General features: G+C 49.6%; 1 protein-coding gene across 1 annotated transcript in view; it reads left to right on the forward strand.

Annotated features, from left to right (window-relative positions):
- Nucleotides 1–4663: 4663 nt before the first annotated feature.
- The window catches only part of Eif2ak3 (eukaryotic translation initiation factor 2 alpha kinase 3), a 52989-nt gene continuing 37745 nt past the window's right edge, over nt 4664–19907 (forward strand). The window contains exons 1-2 of the mRNA XM_027948850.2: nt 4664–4962; nt 16415–16544. Of these exons, the coding sequence (XP_027804651.2) occupies nt 4679–4962; nt 16415–16544 (414 nt within the window). The 5' untranslated portion in view covers nt 4664–4678. The remainder of the gene's footprint in view (nt 4963–16414; nt 16545–19907) is intronic.

Genomic DNA, 19907 nt, shown 5'->3' on the forward strand with positions numbered 1-19907 from the left:
GAACTCGCTCCAGTCATGGTCTTCATTCCATGGTCACCCAGATGTGATGGCAGAGTAAACCCTCCCTTTTCAGGTGTATACTTCTGAGTTTTTATATACTTGTACACAAACCACTACAACCAAGATTGGGACTATTTCATCCACCCTCTGTGGCCCTTCCTTTGGTCACTCCAGTTTTTGCCTTTTCCAGGATGTAGAAGGCCTCCAACAGTTCAGCCTTGGGATCTGCCTTCTCTCTCCTGGCACAGGGCTTTGAATGCACCCAGGTTGTAGGGGATCAACATGGTCCCTCCTCATTGCTGGGGAGCATACCATTGTGTGGATGTAACACAATATGTTTATTGTGGCTCTTAATTTTAGTCATCTAGTGTGTAGGCAATGGCCCCGCACGTGGTTTGGGCTTGCAGTTCTCTGAAGAACACTGATTCTGAGTATCCTTTAATGCACTTATTTGGCAGGTTTCTCTCCTCTGCTGACACATTATTCGAAGTATTCATAAGGGGAAGAATTTTTATTGGTAGGCCTCCAGCAGAATTTGCCACACTAATCTGCTGTGCTGTATTAGTTATCTATTGGCAAAATTCAGTGACTTAAAACAGCAAAAATTTATAGTCTCACATTCTTCACCCAGAGCTTACTGATCTAGCCAGAGCAAAGTTTTCTTATGGAAGTGGCAGAAACATCGGAAGCCAGACAAAGTCTATACTATACGATTGCATTAAAGATTACAGAAAAGGCAGACTAATTTATTGTGACAGAAAACAGATCAGTGATTATCTGGGGCCAAGATGGGAGGAGGGATTGACTGCTTAAAAAGGGCCCAAGGACAGAAATGGGGACTTTCTGTATCTCGACTGCCGTGTATGTATTTATTGAAACTCGCCCACGGGTATCCTCCCAGAAGGTGCAGCATGGGGGACATGGGTCAGACTTCAGTAAGGCTGGTTGCAAGTACCCCTTCCTTCCGCATTGGCATTAGCTTCCCTTGTACTTCGGTGGCTGTTTGAAACAGGCTGATCTGTGAGACGCAAACAGAAGCTTGGAAAGCCCTTTGATAGGACAGATCCAGTGTTACACGCTCTTGTGCTTCCCTTTCTCTTCCTGTAGAGAGTGATGCTGGAGTTGAGATGACCACCAGGAGAAATGAGGGACATACCTGAAGTATAGAAGAATAGAGCATAAGTCTAAATCACTGTGGGGCTGCTGGAGAAAAATAAACCCTGCATGCATCTTTGCCACTGGTGAATGTTTCTGATATTTACAACCAAACCCATCCTCAACTGTTAATGCACTTTCAATTCCTAAATCTCAGCCCTGTTTTGCTGACCTCCTGGTCTAAGCTCGCTGTTCTGGCAGCCCTGGTTCAGGGTGGCTAAGTGCCAGCTTCTCCTGGTTCGGACACATTGACCATCTGTCACTCTGGGTCCCACTTTCTTACTGTTCCCTGAGGCACTCAGACTCAGTTCCCAGAGCTCCCGCCTAGTCACCAGGACTCCATCCCACCTAAACCTGGCAGGCGCTTTTCAAGAGAGACCCTCCTTCAAGTTATTGTCCCAGTCAACTGACCTCGACTAAGAACTTTAAAAAAATTTTTTTTTTTCAAAATGGAAACATTTGCTTGTTTCTTCCTGAGTGAGAGAAAGGCTCTTTATGGCCCTTCCATTACCATGGCTTTCTGCCTGCACCTTGTCCATCTCAGCATGTATCTCTGTTTTTGTATCTCTGGTTGTTGAAGTGATATCTGCTTCCTGGAAAGCTGGGTGTCAAGGACCAGAGGGGCAGGGACAGGGCTGTTTTGGGCACATTTTTATTCCCATTACTTGCAGGTGGCCATTTGGCATTCCCTGAATATCTGATGAATAAGTGAAAAACTTTCTCAGTGTATACAGGTGGCAGCACACTCCTAACTCATTAGCTTGGATTAATAGCCTTGCTCATGCCATGTTTATTTTTTGAAAAAAAAATTTCAAAACTATGAAGACCAGGTCCTCCAAAACACATGTTCAGGCCATTATAGGCCATTAACAATAATTTTTACCCTGTGTTAATTGTCTAACATTTTCCTTATGTCATCTATTATAATCCCTTGCTTAGGAGATCTTCCTGTTTTGCTGTGTAGGTAATAATCTGCGGTCTCTTATCTATTTTCTCTTCATGTTAAAATCAGGTATTCTCTAGGGGAACCTCCTAGTCTTACTTTCAACATGAGGGCTGCTGCTGTCCTATTTCCTCAATGTACTCTGGGATCTTGCTTGCCTATCGTCCTCTGCCTGCAGCAACTAACACACTCCCTTTCACCTGTCCTTTCCCCCATCTCCAGGCATTTATGCATCCATTCAAAAACATCTACTCAAGCTTATGGCCACCTTGCCCTGTGTGAAGGCTCTTGGAGTGCGTCAATGAGCAAATCATCACAGAATATCAGTGTGCGGCGGGAGACATAGAGTAAACAAAACAAATATGGCAATTAGTTTTTAAGGGCTAAGGAGAGAAATAAAGCAGGGAAGGCATGCAGGAAGTAAAGGGGTGCAGTTCAGTTTTAAACAAGGTGTGCAGGAGGTGCTTTGATAGTGAGGTAATAAAACCTTGACTAAGGGAACACACCTTGTGGCTATCTGGGTGTTATGGAGTTGTGTTCTATCTCCCCTAAATCTGTATTTCATATTGTTGAAATCCCAACTCCCACCCTCAGAATTAACTGTAATTGGAAATAAGATCTTTAAGGCCATGACTAAGTTAAAATGAGGCCAATATGACTGATATGTCCTTATAAGAAGAGAGAGCCAGCAAGGGTGCCTGGGCAAGTGAAGAGGCAAGAGGGTGGCCATCTACAGCCCAAGGAGGGCTCAGAAGAACCCTATCCTGTGGCACCTTGATCTTGGACTCCAGCTTCCAGAGCTGTGAAAAATTAAACTCCCATTGTTTAAGCCACTCAGTCTGTGGTGCTGGACATGGCAACCTCCGTACACTAATACACAGGGAAGTGTCCTAGGCAGGCAAAGCTCACAGGAAGACCCCTAGGTGGGACCTGGCTTTATCACAGCAAGGCGGCCACAGGGTCAGGACAGAGTGTGCACATAGTAGGAAATAAGAGGCATGGGACTCAGATCCTGGGGCACCCTGTGGTCTACGTGAGGCCTGGCTCCCGTTCTGAGTGACTGGGGCACCGTCCCAGTCCCAGTGACTGCCTTATGGGGAAGCAGGAAAACCAGTGGGAAAGTATTTCACAAGGCAAGGACTGAGTCGCTGAGTCAAATGTGGCACGGAAGAGCGGCCCTTTGCTAGCAACTGCCAGAACGATTCTGGTGAAGTTTAGGATGGAAGTCCTGACTGTAGTGAGCCTAAGAATGGGAGAAAGGAAATGAAGACAGGAGTCTAGAGTTTTGCTGTGCAGGAGGGCAAAGCAACGTGGTGAGAGCTGGAGGGGGAGATCAGGTTTTGCTTTGTTTTGGACGGGAGTAAACAGAACATGCTTGTACGCGCATGGGGAATCACGTAAGTATATACACAAATTGCCAGCCTCCTAAGAACTCTTCTTGGGGTTTCCAAGAGGTGTCATCTTCACCTCCACTCTTCTGAACACACGGATGAAGGGTGCAACTAATCGTTCCTTTCATCTGCTCAAAAATCTCCCGGGCGTTCTTAACTGCTGCAGAAGTTCGCAAGCCTTGATTGGCCATTCGCATCTCCACTTCGGGCTCTGCGTCTCATCTTGATGGTTTCAGCCTGGCGGGAGGTACAAAGCCTGCCACACCAGAGTCAGAGAACTCTGAAGTCCTATTCTGTAACTTGCTCTGTGACCTTGGACAATGACGTGAGTGCACCGGCCGGGCCCTAGCAGTCGGTAAGGAGCGGACGGGGTTATGTACAGGTCCCTGAATCCCTAACCAGCGTCCAGGCCACAGGGCTGTCCCCTGCACCGCCCCATCCCTGCAGGCACCTCCAGATCATACCGCTCTGCAGTCGCTTTATTTATTTTTTTTCTGACTCGCTTTTGCCCTTCCAAACAGACACGGAGGCGCCGCAGCCAAAGCCTCTTTACTCTCGGAGCCTCCCGGCCACCAGGGACTTAGCCCCGACTCCTCCTTTCCCGGGGGTCCGTCCAGACCTTCACAGTCAGAATCCGCCACGTAGTAAGTGCAGCTTCCAACCAATCAAGAAGCGGTTAGCTCAGCCCTTTGAAGGGCATCCACTTCCACCATCGACAGTCACGTCCTCAGCAGCCCACCCCCTGGGAGGCGAGGCCAGACACCAGGATGGCAAATCTGCTTCAGAAAAGGTGTTCCGGGAACTGCCGAGCTCGCCAATCAGAGAGGAGCACTCGGGGCTGGGCATTTCTCATTGGTAACGCCGTCCGGAAAAGAGCCAGGCTACGAGGAATGGAAACACGATTTGATTGGTAGGTGTGATGTGGCCCATCAAGAAGAGCCCGCCCTTTGCAGAGTAGCAAGGCCCGCAGCCAATCAGAGAGCACACAGCCGACGTCGCTCCTGGGCGCTGCCAGAGGGCGGCTGTCACTCAGGAGGCGGTTCCCGCTGCCGGGCTGAGACGTGGCCGGAGCGCGGCGGGCTGCTGGGACCGTCTGGACGACTGCTGGTCTCTGGAACGTCTTGCGCTGGTTGGGGCTCGGAGCGGCGCGCGGCGGCACCTCCATGCGCGCTCGCGGGCCGGGCCGCTGATGGCACGCGCCGGCCGCCCGGGGCCGCGGGCGCTGCCGCTGCTGCTGCTGCTGCTGCCGCCGCTGCTGCTGGGATTGGCGCGGCCCGGAGCGGCGGGACGCGCGCGCATCCCCGCGCCGGCGCTTGGCTTGGGCGCCGCGGCCGCCCCCACTTCGACATCTGCGGCTGGGCCCGGGGCTGCCGAGGTGACGGTGGAGGACGCCGAGGCGCTGCCTGCCGCCGCGGGGGAGCAGGATCCGCGGGCGCCGGATCCCGACGCCGCCGAACTGCGGCCGCGCGGCAGGTGAGGGTGTTCGCCGCTGGCTGCGGGCGGGGAGGCGTCCTTGCAGCCCGGGCGGGCGCAGGCGGGCTTGAAAGAAGCCTCACCCGCGGGTTGTCCTCGTTTCCGGGCTTTCTTCGTCCTCCAAGCCTCCTTTTCCTTTCCCTTCCCCTTTGCCTTGCGGGAATCACCCGGTGCCTGCGCTGCGGTGACAGCTGTTTTGAGAACGGGCTGCGGAAGGGAAGTCTACGTTTTCCTTCAGACACGGCTCCGCGGTGTCCCCGACTCGGGCTGCGATCAGTATTCCTCTAATTGAGGTCTGCGGAGCACCTGCATCAAAACCACCTGGGATGTGGGTTGGGTATAGTTTTCTAGGCTCCACCCCAGGGCTGCTGAATGGGGCTTCTGCCGGGCAGGAGCTAGATCTGCTTTTTTTAATGAGCGCCGCAGACAGTTCCTGAACGCTCTAAAAGTTTAGGAGCCATGCATGTTAGGTTCTTGAATACTGGCCGCTCCTTGATACCGAAGGCTTTACTGGGTTTGGAGATGTAGTTTTGTGGTTCGAGCGCTTGCCCAGCGTGAGCGAGGTCTTCAGGTCTTGGGAAGACAAGCCGGGGGTGGGGGTAAGGGGCTGATTTATTAACAGCTAATATAACAGGAAGACAAGCCGGGGGTGGGGGTAAGGGGCTGCTGTATTAACAGTAATATACGGAACTTGTAGGATTTCTTAGCCGCCTTAAACATATTGCTTTGAGGTACATGTTTTAAAGCACTTTTCAAAGACTTAATGCAAACCCAAGACATGATAATGGTAAATAAAATCTTCTGCAGCCGTCCAGTCCTAGCAAACGTGGAAGAATGTGGTGTGCTCCTTAACAAATGGAATGATGAAAGGATAAAAGGAGCATTAGGTACATTAAGCCAGGAGGGCAAGAATTAGGATCACAAAGTATCTTAAACTTACAATATAGTAATTACTAGATCATAACATGTTAGATTTAATTTTTAGTCAAGTATCAGAACCTTGATCTGTATGCCTGGAGAGTACAATAAATAGCATAAGTGGTAACTTTCTTTAGGTACCATTTGAATGTTTATATTTGAATACTTTAAGTAACATATGTCACAAAATTGTCATAGACTTGCTAATGAGTCAGCTCTTCTGAAGAGCTTTTCTTAAAGAAGCTTCTGAAGCAGCTCCTCAGCAAATTATATGGAGTAGGATATTTTGTTTTTCTAGAATACAAGTACTGTCACTGACCAGAGCTGGAGATGCCCTGGGATTACAGATGCTGAGCAGGCAGCCCCTGCCCTCCTAGGAGGGTGTAGTCCAGCATGAGAGTGAAATAAGGAGACCACTGTTGGCAGTACAGAGCAGGAGCAGTGCAGATTAGTGTCATAGGTGTCCCAGGATTTTTGTGGTGCTTGTTGGGTGAGACATGCTGTAGCAGGATGAGTGAGTTCTTGAAAAGTGGGTAAATATTTTTTTTTTTTTTAGAAAAAAGGAAAAAGAAGGATTATTGCTTTCCTAGCAAAGGAGAAACACAGGGGACTCCTGTCCCAGAGGCTGTGGTTCTAAGTGGGTAGAATTCTGATAGACATTGGAGTTGAGAAATCGGCAAGAGACACAAAGGCAGGAAATTACATTTAGAAAATGTTTTGTTCCATGTACATCTGTGGTGTATGTAAGCTGTGTCACAGAGATTCAGATGTGTGCTGGGCAGGGAGGAGTAGTAGAAGATGAGGCTAGACAAGTAGAAGATGAGGCTAGATTGGGGTTATTGTGTGTGTGTGTGTGTGTGTCCCCGTCCGTCTGTCTGTCTGTCCCTGTGTCCCCTTATGCTATTTAATAGTACCATCCCCTTGGAGTGCAGCAGAACTCCATAATCAGGTACCCCCTCAGACCCACTGGACCATGTAATTCACACACATTAGTTTGGGAAATGTTATGTAGCATATGTTGACATATGCTTCCAGTGTGTTTCTCTAGCTATGGTGTGTGTGGAACTGGAGGTAAGGATGCCAAAAGGCACAGGCAGGACAGGCCGAGGGAGACAGGTGGAAATGAGGGCCTGGGCCTGAACAGCATTCAGGGCAGAGAGCTGAAGTTGTGAAAAAGAGGTGGCACCCATGGATAAACCTCAGGAAATTCCCCCTCCTTGGGAAGGCAGAAGTGCCGCTGGCTAGGTTGGAACAACAAGACTAGGACGTGGAGAGGAGAGGCTGGGAGTGAGCACATGGACAATGTAAAGCAGACCCAAGTGCAGATTGCAAGAGCTCTTTGATCCCTCCCTCTCTGCCCCACTGCCTCCTGGCCTCACTGATAATAGGCAACTTTTGGGACAAGGGACCTCTGACCTACAGACTGCAAGGAGGGAGCCTGTATAAACAGGTTACAAATGAAAAGAGTAGACAAAGAGGTGAAGGGAGTTGGGCAGGATCTAGTTGGCAGGTAGAAGGTTCAGTTTTGCTCAAATACAAGACTAAACATAAGAGGAATTTTGCCTGGAAGAGCAAGTGATCTCTGGCACATAGAGTTGGCTGAGAGGAGATGGTCCTGGTTTAGGGGTGTCTGGTAGTGTAAAGTTAAGACAGTGTGGAACAGAATTTGATAGTCAATAGAAGATAAATATGCAAAGTTCATAGAAGTTTTTTCTAAGTGCTCTTCAACTGGAAAAGAAAAACATAGACATGCAAAATTCATAGAAGTTTTTTCTAAATGCTCTTTAACTGGAAAAGAAAAACATAGACTATTAGCTTCATAATAATAGACCAATATCCTGTTTGTTTCAGGGAGGAAGGTTAGAGGAACAGATTTGAATTAACCAACCATTTATTACAAACAGCTGTGAAGAACCACAGTCCTTGCAAAACTCACTGACCAGAGCTGGTGTGGAGGGGGGGAATCGAGATCTTTATTTTTGCATGTTGTGTTTTGATGCTCAAGAAGCAAGATGAGGCTCACCTGCTCAGTGCTTTTTTTCTCTTAAAAGGATTCTTTGCTCTTCACTGGTTTCATTCAGGATGCTTACTCTGCATCTCAAGCATGTGAATGAACTGTTTTTCTTTTAAAGTAGCTAAAATGAGCTTTTTTTTTTTTTTTTTTTTTTTTTTTTTTTTGTGGTAGCAGTCTTGTGTTTCCTCTGCTAAACATGTTGAAATTTGAATGGTTTGGTGGCTGCAGACGTCTAGAAGAAAGCCTTAACCTTGCCTCACTCTTAAGTTTTGTGGATGTCAGTGTGACTTATGCTACGGTTTTGGACTCAACCTCTGACGTACAGATCGGAGCATGTTCCTTGTGGTTCCTGCAGAGGGCTGGGCATCTTCACAGGAAGGCATCCTGAAGACACTGGGAAGAGCCCCTTTAGCCTGTCACACCAGCTCGGAAGTCTGTTTTCTTTCTAGTCAGCCTCTAACCGCTTGCTGTCACTCCCTGGTGCTGCCTCAGTTTGCGCCTGTAAGCAGAATTTGGGGGATTAAGAGATAACATGAAAAGACTTTGCAAATGTGAGATGGTTTATTTCCTTAATTTCTCTTTGTCTTTCCTCTCCATCCTTTTTCACAAGCTGACTTGATGTGAAACTACAGGACAGAAATCTGGTCTTCCTCCTGATTTTTAGATCCATGATTTTTTTTTTTTTTTTTTGGTGTGGTACTGGGGATAGGACCCAGGGGTGCTCTACCACTGAGCTTCATCCCCAGCCTTTTTATTTATTTATTTTTTGAGGGTTCCCGGGTGTTGAACTCAAGGGCCCTCGACCACTGAGCCTCATCCCCAGCCCTATTTTATATTTTATTTAGAGACAGGGTCTCATTGAGTTGCTTAGTGCCTCACTTTTGCTGAGGTTGGCTTTGAACTCTCCAATCCTCCTGCCTCAGCCTCCCAAGCTGCTGGGATTATAAGCATGCGCCACTGCGCCTGGCTCTTTTTATTTTGAGACAGGGTATCACTGAGCTCGGGATCCTCCTGCCTTGGTCTCCCATGTTGCTGGGATGGCAAATGTGCACCACCATGCCTGGCCATAGTCATGGTTTTGTCTGTTTGTTAACTACCAGGACCATTGACTCCTTAGCATCTCAGAATTCAAGGTTGAAAGGGAGCTCAGTCATCCAGTCCCAACAATGCTCATTCTTCTGACTCGAGACTCTCCAGGTTACCTAAAATCACATTTAAAGAATTTACACATAACTTTGAAAGCAGTTTATAAGTCAAAATAAACCTACTCTGGACAAGTGATGGACTGTCCTTCCTGTCTGCAGTTGTTCTTAGCTGCCAGTCTGGTGTCACAGGACAGGAGTGGGGGCCACTATTCATTTCAACTGGGCTCCCTGTGCTGTGAGGCATCTGCAGAGGGACCCTCTTGATCTTGCTCTGAGTGGTAGTTGCCGTGTGGCTCTTCAGTCCCTGGGAACTCCATCTGCTTCTCTCCTTTTTCTGTAAGAGAGGAGCTCATATGTGCCTGTTACCAGCATGTTTAAAGCATGCAGAGGAAGGCTTTGGCTCAGGGGTGGGCCACCCACTTCATATGGGAGAATCCCTGGGTCAGTCCCCAGCTCCAGCAACCACAAGCCCTGGGGAGGACATGTGAGTCACAGACCTGAGTGAGCACAGGAGGCTAAACGTGTTTTTCTAACCGTTGTGAATAACCATTTTGATGAAAAATGTTCCACGGAGTAAAGCAGAAGTGCTTCCACAATGTCTTGGTCTAACAGGAAGAAACACCTGTCACTCTTACATCACCTGTAGCATCAAAAATCAGGTTGTTTCTTCAGGATGCAGCTGACGTGTGGAGGCGGTGGAGAACAGTTGGTGATTTCTCATATTGTACTTGTTTTGATTTGGGGCGCAGCTCGCTTGAGGGATGTTGACATAAAGGAGTTGATCTGAAGGTTCCCTTTGTAGGCAAGGAAAGTAAAGCCCAAGCAGTCTGTTTGTTTTGGAATGAGAATGTGAGAGCTTAAGGGACAGAGGATTCAGGGGAAAGAAACAAAAACATACCAGATTCAACCAGATCCCATTTTCACCTCTGTGAAAGTTGTCCCCCAGGAAAAGAAAGAAAGAAGAGCAGTTGCCAGTGCAGAAACGGCTCAGTCCATGGGACACTGTCCTGTCACCTGCTTCTCTTCTTACCCATGGGAAATTTCTACAGGAATCTGGCTCCTGATGGCTCCTTTGAAATTGCTTTATGAAGGACTTTAGCACCTGCTTCTCAGAACCCAGCTTGACTGAAGTAGGCAGATGTTCTGAGTGACTAATTCTTTAAAAAAAAAAAATTGCGTATTCCTTCTGGTCTTTTCTGCTAAATTGAGTGCACACTCAGAGCAGTTATAGGATAAATGACTTCTGGTGAGACCCCTGGCAGGAGGAGCACTGTGTCTATGGTGGGATGCAGCAGTAGCCACTTAGGCAGACTTAGGGTGGCAGGGCAGTAGGGTGAGTGTCGGGGATCCCCTCTTCTTGCAGACACGGCGCAGGACCCTACCTGGCCTCTGTCTTGTTTGATGTGGGTAACGGGTCTGCCCTCCTGGGTTGCTCAGCAGACACTGTTGCCTCTCACCAGGACGAGGCACTGCTCGGTCCTAGAGCGCATAAACATCTCTTCCTTGAGAGGGGGATGATTGTGTTTAATGGACTTGTTACAATGGCAACGAGAGTCCTGCAGTAGTGGAGAGTGAAGAGGATAGAGTCCTCCAGTGACAAGGGACGGCCAAGGACAGTGTGGGCCACAGGACCCTTTGAGCAGGGGCCCAGTGGGGAGTGGTATGGTGAGCCTGCGGCAATGCTCCCAGACCCCAGGGGTCTGCTTGGAGATCTGTAAGTTCCTCAGTGTTGGAAAATCACCCAATGGAAAGTGGACATTTAATAAGGAGGAAGTGAACTTAAAACTCAAGTTTCTTTGCTTTGAACTAGAATTATATCAAACCTTAGATTATAATTATGTTTATTTCTTTCCAGAAATCCTGAATAATTAGATTGACTCTTAAGTATTTCCTTTAGAGATGGAGTAATTCATGAGAGACAGTATTCATTTGGCAAATGAAATATTCGAAGGCAGAGGTGAAAACATAAATGAGCAAAGGAACTTTGTTGAAGAGGAAGAACCCCTGGGGTGCTGCAGGAGAGGGGGGCAGGGACAGGTAGACCCCTGGGGTGCTGCAGGTGAGGAGTGGCAGGGAGAGGTAGAGCCCCTGAAGGTGCTGCTCATTTGAGAGGTGCAGGAAAGGAGGTTGTATGGGCAGAAGAGGCACAAGGGACATTAGCAAGTGCACTGGTGCCAGGCTGGGGCTCCTGGACAGGCGAGGCAGTGTGGCCTCCCTTGGGTAAGCAGCAGGTTATCAGATCTCAGCTGTAGAACATAGCTGAGGGGAAAAGCCGTGGCCGGAAGATGTCGGAGCCTCTTGGGGTGCTCTGGTCATGGAGCCCCTGTTCTAGCTTGGGGTGGTGGCCTGAGGCAGGAAGAGGTTTCAGAAGTGGATCTGAGTACAGGGCTGGTGTGTCAATGTGGGGTGGAGGGCGCAGGCCCAGTGGACATCCTGTTCAGTGCTGGGAGACAGGTGCTCTGCTGTGTAGGAGGAGGAGGTCCTGGTGGAGAAGCAGGTGGAGGAGAGGGTGCTTGGGACTCTGTGGGTTTGGAGAGGAGGCTGTGGGCGTGGACCTGGAGGAGGAGGATGCAGGACAGAAGGTGTTAAAGGACAGAAGGTCAGAAGATGCAGGAAGGTGCAGATAGTCTGCTGAAGGCTGTCCATGGTGAGGCGCTGGCCTGCCACTGCTTCGTGGCTTCTGGGCGCACAGACGTGATGAGGAGGCGGGTGTGGCAGAGAGCAGCGGGCTCTCCTGCGGGGAGCTTGGAGGACCCAGAACAGTACTCACTGTGGAACCATCCAAGCAAAGCCTTTGCAAACCAAGCAAGGTGTGAGGAACGGACATTTCAAAGCAGTTACTGGCGGACGTGTTCCAGGCCATAAATGACTTCTTTCTTCTTCAAGGAAATGGCTCTCCAGGCCAGTCAGGGCCTGCACCGCTAGCCTTCTCTTTAAACCCACCTGGGGTGTTTGCTGAGATGTGTCCTCCAAGCCCCCTTGTGGGATAGGACCTGTGACCTTAATAGTTTTGAATCAACACTGCAGATTGTTGGTAAGGTTGAGCAGGTAGACTGGGACAGGGGACGTAGCTGAGTTTTGCCTGGAGAAAGTGGGGAAAGCTGCGGCATGTGCCCAGGTCTGACTGCAGGCTCTGTCCTGTCTTCCAGTAGTGCCCTGCAGTCCCTTCAATTCTTGAATGAGTGAGTGCTTTTCATCTTCTTTATAAGGTGATCATGGGGAGATGAATGGCCTTTGTTCTCCCTGCTTTTCATCTCTACATTTGTTCTGATGCCATATCTTATTACTGATCTTTCACCCTGCATTCAACCTAAGTACTTTTTTTTTTTTTTGGTACTAGGGATTGAACTCGTCGGCACTCAACCACTGAGCCACATCCCCAGCACTATTTTGTATTTTTTTATTTAGAGACAGGGTCTGCCTCAGTTGCTTAATGCCTTGCTGTTGCTGAAGCTGGCTTTGAACTCCGTGATCCTCCTGCCTCAGCCTCCCAAGCTGCAGGGATTACAGGTGTGCGCCACTGTGCCTGGCCTCTAAGTACTTTTTAATTTTAAAGCAATATCTATTTAATGCTTTTCTCAGTCTATGCCAGTGAGCATCCCCCTTTTGGATGGTGGTTAGGTGGTCTAAATAGTGGCCGGTCTGTACTGTCCTGTGCTGCTGCATCAGCTGCAGCTAAAGGGAATCCCCCTCAGGACACCTGCAGTACGAAGGAGCTAGCTTATAATGCACCCAGGCTTGGGCGTGAGAGAGGGTGAAGGGGGCGTGTGTGTGTGTGTGTGTGTGTGTGTGTGTGTGAGTGTTGGTGGACACCTGACTGCTAGCTAGGGGGTTGCTATTACTCACATGAAGAGGGGTTGAAATAACGAAAGGTGCCGATGCAAATCCAGGAGCGAATAGCAGTTAGGTCAGTGATACACTCGGTTGTTCCTGCCTGTGTTTGTATTTTGAAATATTGCTCAAGTTTGCAATATTGTTATTCTTATATCATTTAAACATAATAGTTTATTAAAATACCTCATTTACTTTAAAAAACAGAATGGATTGGCCAAAAAGCACAACATTTGACTCAGTTCAGTATACCTGTGATAGTTTTTTAGTGAAAGAATAGTTAACATATTAAACCAAGTTTTTGTTAAAATGTGTTTTTATATACATATGACATGTGTCTGGGCAAATTTTATTGTTTAGTTTCTTTGTTCTGAAGGTGAAGGTAGAGTTAGCAACACTCAAAGACCAGTGCAGGCTGTGTAAGTGGAGTGCCCCAGGCGGTCCGTCCACATGTGGGTTCTCAATCTTAACACAGCCACGTTCAAGTGCGGACACCCTCTGTAGGTTTTCACGGGTTGCTGCTGCCTGCACATCAGTTCTGTTTCAGTTGAAGATTTTTGTTACTGTCGTTGGGCCACTTATTGGCAGTTAGAGATCTTGAACAGAAAACTGGATGTGTCCATAGTGGGACTGGGAAAGAGCCAGCTGGGCTATCACCCTGTGGCCTATCGCTTGATGAGATTCTGTCTTCGAGTGTGGACCTTCCTGGAAGCCTCCTCCAGTTGCTGCCGGGTTGCTTTACCCAGGAGTGCATGGTGGGAGGGGAGCTGGCTCTCTCCTGCCTGTCATCTGAAAGTGTAAGATTTGTAGCCGGGCAAAGCCTTTATTTTTGCAAACTAGACCAAGAGTTACCATTAGGAAATTTCAAAATGAGATTGAGTGTATAGTTTGGAAATGAATAATTTTGTGGCTTCAATTGGTAGACTGTGCTTTGAAAGGTCTCAGGTGGGTTTACACTCCAGATTTGTCTGTCTGTGCTCCTGGTCAGTGGAAGGGAGGGGGTGGTTTCTGTGGTCCCACCAGCAGCAGGGCCATGTGCTTGGGATTTGCATGTTCTTTAGAGCAGACATGTGCCAGCAGGTCTAGAATCCCTGCAGCACTCGCCTGTGACTCAACAGAGGTTGACGGAGGGCCTGCCTTGGATCGGGTGTGTTCCGGGCAGAACCACAGTGATGCGAAGGCCTGAGGGAAAACTATGCCTGCTGTGGTGGAGGAACTCTGGGAGTCTCCCTGCAGAAGCTTGTCGGGCACTTGGAGGGGCAGGTGGTTAGACAGGCATGTCCAGAGCCCAGGGAGAGGCCTGGAGCCAGAGAGAGAGCCAGGTGCTGCTAGCCTACAAGGTGTTTAATACCACGGACTGGATCAGAGCGCCAAAAAATATACACGTAGGTAGAGAGTGTTTTATGAGAAAAAAGATGAAAAGGAACTCAAAAATGAAACCAAGAAAGAATAGCATAGAATTGAGTGTGTAAAAAAATAAAAATAAAAATTAGGAGCTAGAAGCCACCAAGGAGTGTGCTTCGTGGAGGGTTGGGGAGCTGGTCCACCTTGCTGGATGGTGAGCTGAGACCTGAGCCTGGCCCCAGGTGCTGTCTACAGGACTCCTGGGGACTACTCCAGGAATTGCTGGACAGGGCGGTCAGGCAGAGATCTGGTTCAAAACGGAGGGAGGACATGGAGACAGTACGGAATGCTCTTCCAAGAGTTTTCCAAGAGTTTTGATACAAAGAGCAAGAAATGGGGTGGGAGCCAGAGCAGGAGAGAGTTTTGTTTGTTCTGGTTTCTTTTTTTTTTTTTGGGGGGGGGGTACCAGGGATTGAACTCAGGAGCACTCGACCACTGAGCCACATCCCCAGTCCTATTTTACATTTTATTTAGAGACAGGGTCTCATTGAACTGCTAACTACCTCCTGTTGCTGAGGCTGGCTTTGAATTAGCAATCCTCCTGCCTCAGCCTCCTGAGCCGCTGGGATCACAGGTTTGGCCACCTCACAGGTCTCTGGTTTCATTTTTCAGCAAGAGGAAGTATTGGCAGGTTTGATGCTGGAGGTGTCCTCGCCTTTGCAGGAGGGCCAGTGCTGTGCCGAAGTGGGCAGGGGGGCTGATGGAGTGGACCCTGAAGCTCACCTGCACGCGGGAGGGAAGCTGGAGTCCCGTCCGGTGCTGGTGAACAGGTCCCGTAGCGGGAGGCGTGCTCCAGGCACTGCCTTTCCTTCCTTGGGCAGACTGGCGAGCTCAGAGGAGCTGGGGGCCGAAGTCCGGGGAGGGGAGGCCACATTAAGCTCCTTCCTGGGGTAGTGAGGGACATGGGAAGGATGTCGGGTTGTGCAGTGTCACCAGCCCTTTTCCAGAGTGGTGGTCGTGAGTGAAGGTGAGCCGTCAGCACAGCCGGCTTTTCCACCTGCCACGGGTCTGTGCGGTGCAGGGCAAGCTGAGGGAGCTGCTCGCAGCTGGGTCTGGGAGAGGCAGTAAGGGCCTTGTGCAGGGGCTGCTCCAGGGGAACGGCACGATGGGGTGAGGGCCATAGACCAGTGGCAGGAGGGGCCAGGGGCAGGGAGTGAGCTGGACAGAGGCATTGGTACTGGGCGGATGCTTGAGATCTCAGAGGGCAGGGAGGTTGATGCTGGTAATGCCCTGGTCCAGGTCTGACCACCGCAGTGGCTGAGAGAGGTGGACGGAGGGGTGAGAACCCACAGAGGCAGGTGAGGCCATGACCGGAACCCGGCAGTTGACAGACACCCTGCAGGAGTCGGCTGGTGACCCTGGGGCCCTGCAGAAGTCGGCTGGTGACCCAGAGCCCTGCAGGAGTCATTTGGTGACCCTGGAACCCTGCAGGAGCGGGCTGGTGACCCCTGGGGCCCTGCAGGAATCGGCTGGTGACCCTGGGGCCCTGCAGGAGTAGGCTGGTGACCCTGGGACCCTGCAGGAGTTGGCTGGTGACCCCCGGGCCCCTACAGGAGCAGGCTGGTGCCCTGGGGCTCTGCAGGAATCGGCTGGTGATGTTGGACCCTTCTGTGACTCCTGGGAGAGGTGATGCTGGAACAGTCTGAGCCCAAGGGCTCCAGAGGGGAGAGGGGGACCACGACATGGAGACACAGCAGCACACACACCTACCTATCGGGACCCAGGGTCAGGGGCCATGGAGAACAGCATGCTCTGCTCCTCTAGGGTATAGGTGTCCTTAGGGAGCGCCCGGTTTCTATGTGAGCAAGATGAGCGAACATTTGGGAGGATAGTTCAGGGGAAGCGCTTTGGGGAGGTGGAGGAGGTGGGAGGAGAGGACAGCAGGAGGTAGTGAGTTCCCCATGGGATTTGGTGTAGAAGGACGGTGACCTAGGCATTGGGGCTTTTCATGCCTGATATAAACAGCTGAAGGGAGTGTAGTGTCAATGGTGGTGGCAGGATGTGGAAGCGGGAGGTGGGCTCCCCTCTTTCCTCTCCCTAGTGGGGGCCTGGCGGGGCCAGGGTTCCTTCAGGTGCAGGGAATAAGTGCACAGCCTCTTAGACAGTTTTCTGATTTTGTCCTCCTCATTTGAATCCACAGGTCATTAGTGATCATCAGTACTCTAGATGGACGGATTGCCGCTTTGGATGCCGAGAATCATGGTAAAAAGCAGTGGGATTTGGACGTGGGATCCGGCTCCCTGGTCTCATCCAGCCTGAGTAAGCCTGAGGTAGGACACTTCCTTTAAATGTCAACTAGAAACCTTGGTGGTGAGGAGAAGTTGCAGACATCTTTGCCCTATAAAGCTTGGGCTCTGGGCCCATCTGCCTGGGTCTGAGGCCAGTCTGGGGCTTGCGGTACCCTGGGGCAGTCACTTAGTTTTCCTTTCTTCAGTTCCCCTCTTGCGAGGGAGGGTGAATCATAGCACCTGGATCTGAGGGTGATTTGGGCCTTGAGTGAGTAGGTCCCAGAGTGCCTGAGGAACACTACCTGCCCATCAGCGTCGCACGCCATCTGAGCGACCGTGCAGCCCGACTTCTTGGCTATAGAGCCCTAGGAATAATAAGGCAAATATAAATAAAAAGCTTGGGTTTGACAAGTTAGAAATCCACGCTGCAAAATACCATAATTACTATTCTATACATCTTCCCTTAAGCATATGTCCTAATTGTGGACATAATTCATGTGGAATTTTCTTGAAATTCAGGATCCCAAAGTTGATTTCTTGCAGAAAGTTTGTACTTAATAGTTCTGAGCTCCACAGTGGTGCAGGGTGGAGCACAGATCCAAAGACACCTTGCCCCACAGCTGCTCGGGCACAAGCTCTGACACTCTGTCGAGTGGCCGAGCCCCCCAGCTTGGTTTCCTTGTCAGTGCTGGGGATACTGACTGCCTTGATGGAGGGGCAAGGAGAATGTTCTTTGTGGAGGGCGAACTTGTTTTTCTAGGAGCTGCGTCCCCACGGTCTAAGTCACTTAAGGTAAACCCAGCCTTTGGGTTGTGACTGCTACATGGCGGCACTTGCCTATTTCAGAGTGTCCTCCATCCTCAGCCACTGGAGGCTGCAGGACAGCGCCCACCAGCAGTGAGCTTGGGAGAGGCCAAGAGGAGCCTGAGCCTGACCTGAGTGGTGCTCATGGAACTTTCTGATGGAGGCTGTCACTAGTCACCCCTCTGTCTCGACAGGCCTCCCTCCACTCCCAGAAAACCATCCAGACTCTCCTCTGCTGCCCGGGGTGGGGCGGGAACTCAGGACAGCAGCACTGTCACATTTCCACTCTGGCCGCGTGCTGAGCCAGGCCAGGCCTCAAAGTGCCTGCCGCTCACCAGACAGCGCACTGAGGTGTCTTCTGAGAGCAGCGAGCTTCCGTGGTTTTGTGGATCACAGTGCACATAGGAGTGTGGTTATGAATCACTTAAACTGTTAGTTGATATTTAGACTTTTTTGAATGGTATTCAAACAAGTTGCTGCTCCAGCCGAACTTTTCTCTTCTTGCATTCTGCTGGGACTGTGCTTGAGTGTGTGTGTTCTGCTTTGTTTTTAAACTAGACATAAAGGATGGTCAGCAGAACGAGAAGATTGTAAGCTGCTTACAGCTGAGGTGATGTTAGTGTGTTGCGGTGGTGCAAAGCATGTGCCTGCAGATTGAGAAACACGCACACAGATAAGCTGCATGGTCTGGCAAAGCAGGATGTGAGTGTTGTGATAACTCAAGTGCTGCTGAGTGTGAATCATAAGCAGCCAGTTGTGTCCAAAGGCTTTCTTACAAATGGCAAATGAGCCAGCCGTGTTTGAACTACATCCAACTCCCCAGCCGTCCCTAAAGCTTACCGTTTTCTGCGGTTTATCGCGGTTCTCCTGTTGTCAGTGTCCTCGGTCCCTCCCATCCCCAGCCACCACTCCGTGGGTAGAGTGCTCTGAAACGTGGACTGAGGTGTGCCTTACGAGTTGTGCTGGCACCTTGACAGCGATGAGTGAAACGCTTAACAGCCACTTTTCACCCCAGAATCCTGAGAGCACTTTGCATTATCCAGGTTTAAATTTTCTATGTTACAGGAAAAATAAAATAGAAACCCTGGAGGCGTTGACCACCTGTGAGGGCCCATGGGTCTGCTGGACTTTGCCTGGTCCTGGGAGTGTTTCTCCAGGGCACGTGTCCAGTTTGCAGACCTGCTGGCGGCTCTGGCCTCCTGCTCTGTGTGTGGGTCCCCACACTGCAGTTCCCTCGGAGTCCTCAGGTTGGGTGTTGTTCCCATTTTGTAAAAGCAGAAAGCTGAGGCTCCAGGATTATCTGCTCGAAGCCACAGGCCTACGGTGCTGCTGTCAGGAATGGCCCTGGACTCGCCAGGCTGCATCGTGCTGGCCTGTTCTGCAGTCCATCCCCACTTGCACCCCAGCCCCGTCAGGAGCTCAGGCCGCGCAGCCTAGCGAGGCCCATGCTCTGCCTTCTGGACCCTTTTACACTCTTAAAATTTATCAAGGGCTCCCAAGAGTGTTTTTCTCCATGGATTATATCTATCTCTGTTTACAAGATTAAAAATTAAAACGAATCTCCAGAAGGCTTACTAAATTGTTAAATAAATAACAAACCTGTTGCATGATAACATAAATAACATTTTTATTAAGAATAACTATTTTCTAGTACAAAAACAGTTTAATGAGAAAAGTGGGATTGTTTTAAATTTTTGTAAATCTCTTTAATTACTGGTATAACAGAAGCCCAGACTTTTATATCTGCCTCCGTTAGTTATGTTGCATTGTTGTTCTGTGGGAATTACGTGAAGGGGAAACTCAGCCCTGTGTGTGTGACATGGCTGGAGAAGAGAGAAGCATTCCAGTAGTCTGTCAAATAGGAGTGCAGGTTTTTTTCAGACACTACCCTGCAACAAGTGGGAGCTTCTTTAAGGGTTAGTTCTACTGTGAATCTGAAACCATGGCAGTGAACATTTTGTGCTCTGTTACATTAATATCCTTCATCTGTCTTGACTTTTACTCATGCATGATTTTCTAACATTTAGAAAATACATATTCACTGAGTTACATTAGATCTTACAAATGTTGACTCTGTTTCCCTACAGGATATCCAAAAAAAAAACTCAGTATTATTATTACTGCTGATTTCATCAGAAAAATAATAATAATAATAATAATAATAATAATAATATTATTATTATTGTTATTATTATTGCCATAGTGCTGGGGATTGAGCCCAGGCCTCTTGGATGCTAAACAAGCGTTTGTCACTGTGCTGCGCACCAGCCTCCGAGAACCCTGGAGGACTGGAAGCTCTCAGCTGGACACCGGCAGATACACACTTTCCAGTCCTCAAGTTTTCACTTAAAATCTTGAAAATTCTTTAAACTGAGAGTCTACTTAATTCATTTCTGAGAAAGTGTCTGCCATATACCCCTCGCATAACCACAGTTACCTCAGTTGCCTGTTGAGTACAAGTGGAGCTCCTGTCTAGCCCTTGCCCTGCCCTGTCCAGCCCCTGCCCAGAGCCTGTGAGCCCTTGCCCCAGCCCCTGCCCAGCCCCAGCCCCTGCCCTGCCCTGTCCAGCCCCAGCCCAGTCCCTGTGAACCCTTGCCCCAG

This window comes from Marmota flaviventris, chromosome 14, assembly GCF_047511675.1.
Source record: "Marmota flaviventris isolate mMarFla1 chromosome 14, mMarFla1.hap1, whole genome shotgun sequence".
NCBI classification, from domain to species: Eukaryota; Metazoa; Chordata; class Mammalia; order Rodentia; family Sciuridae; genus Marmota; species Marmota flaviventris.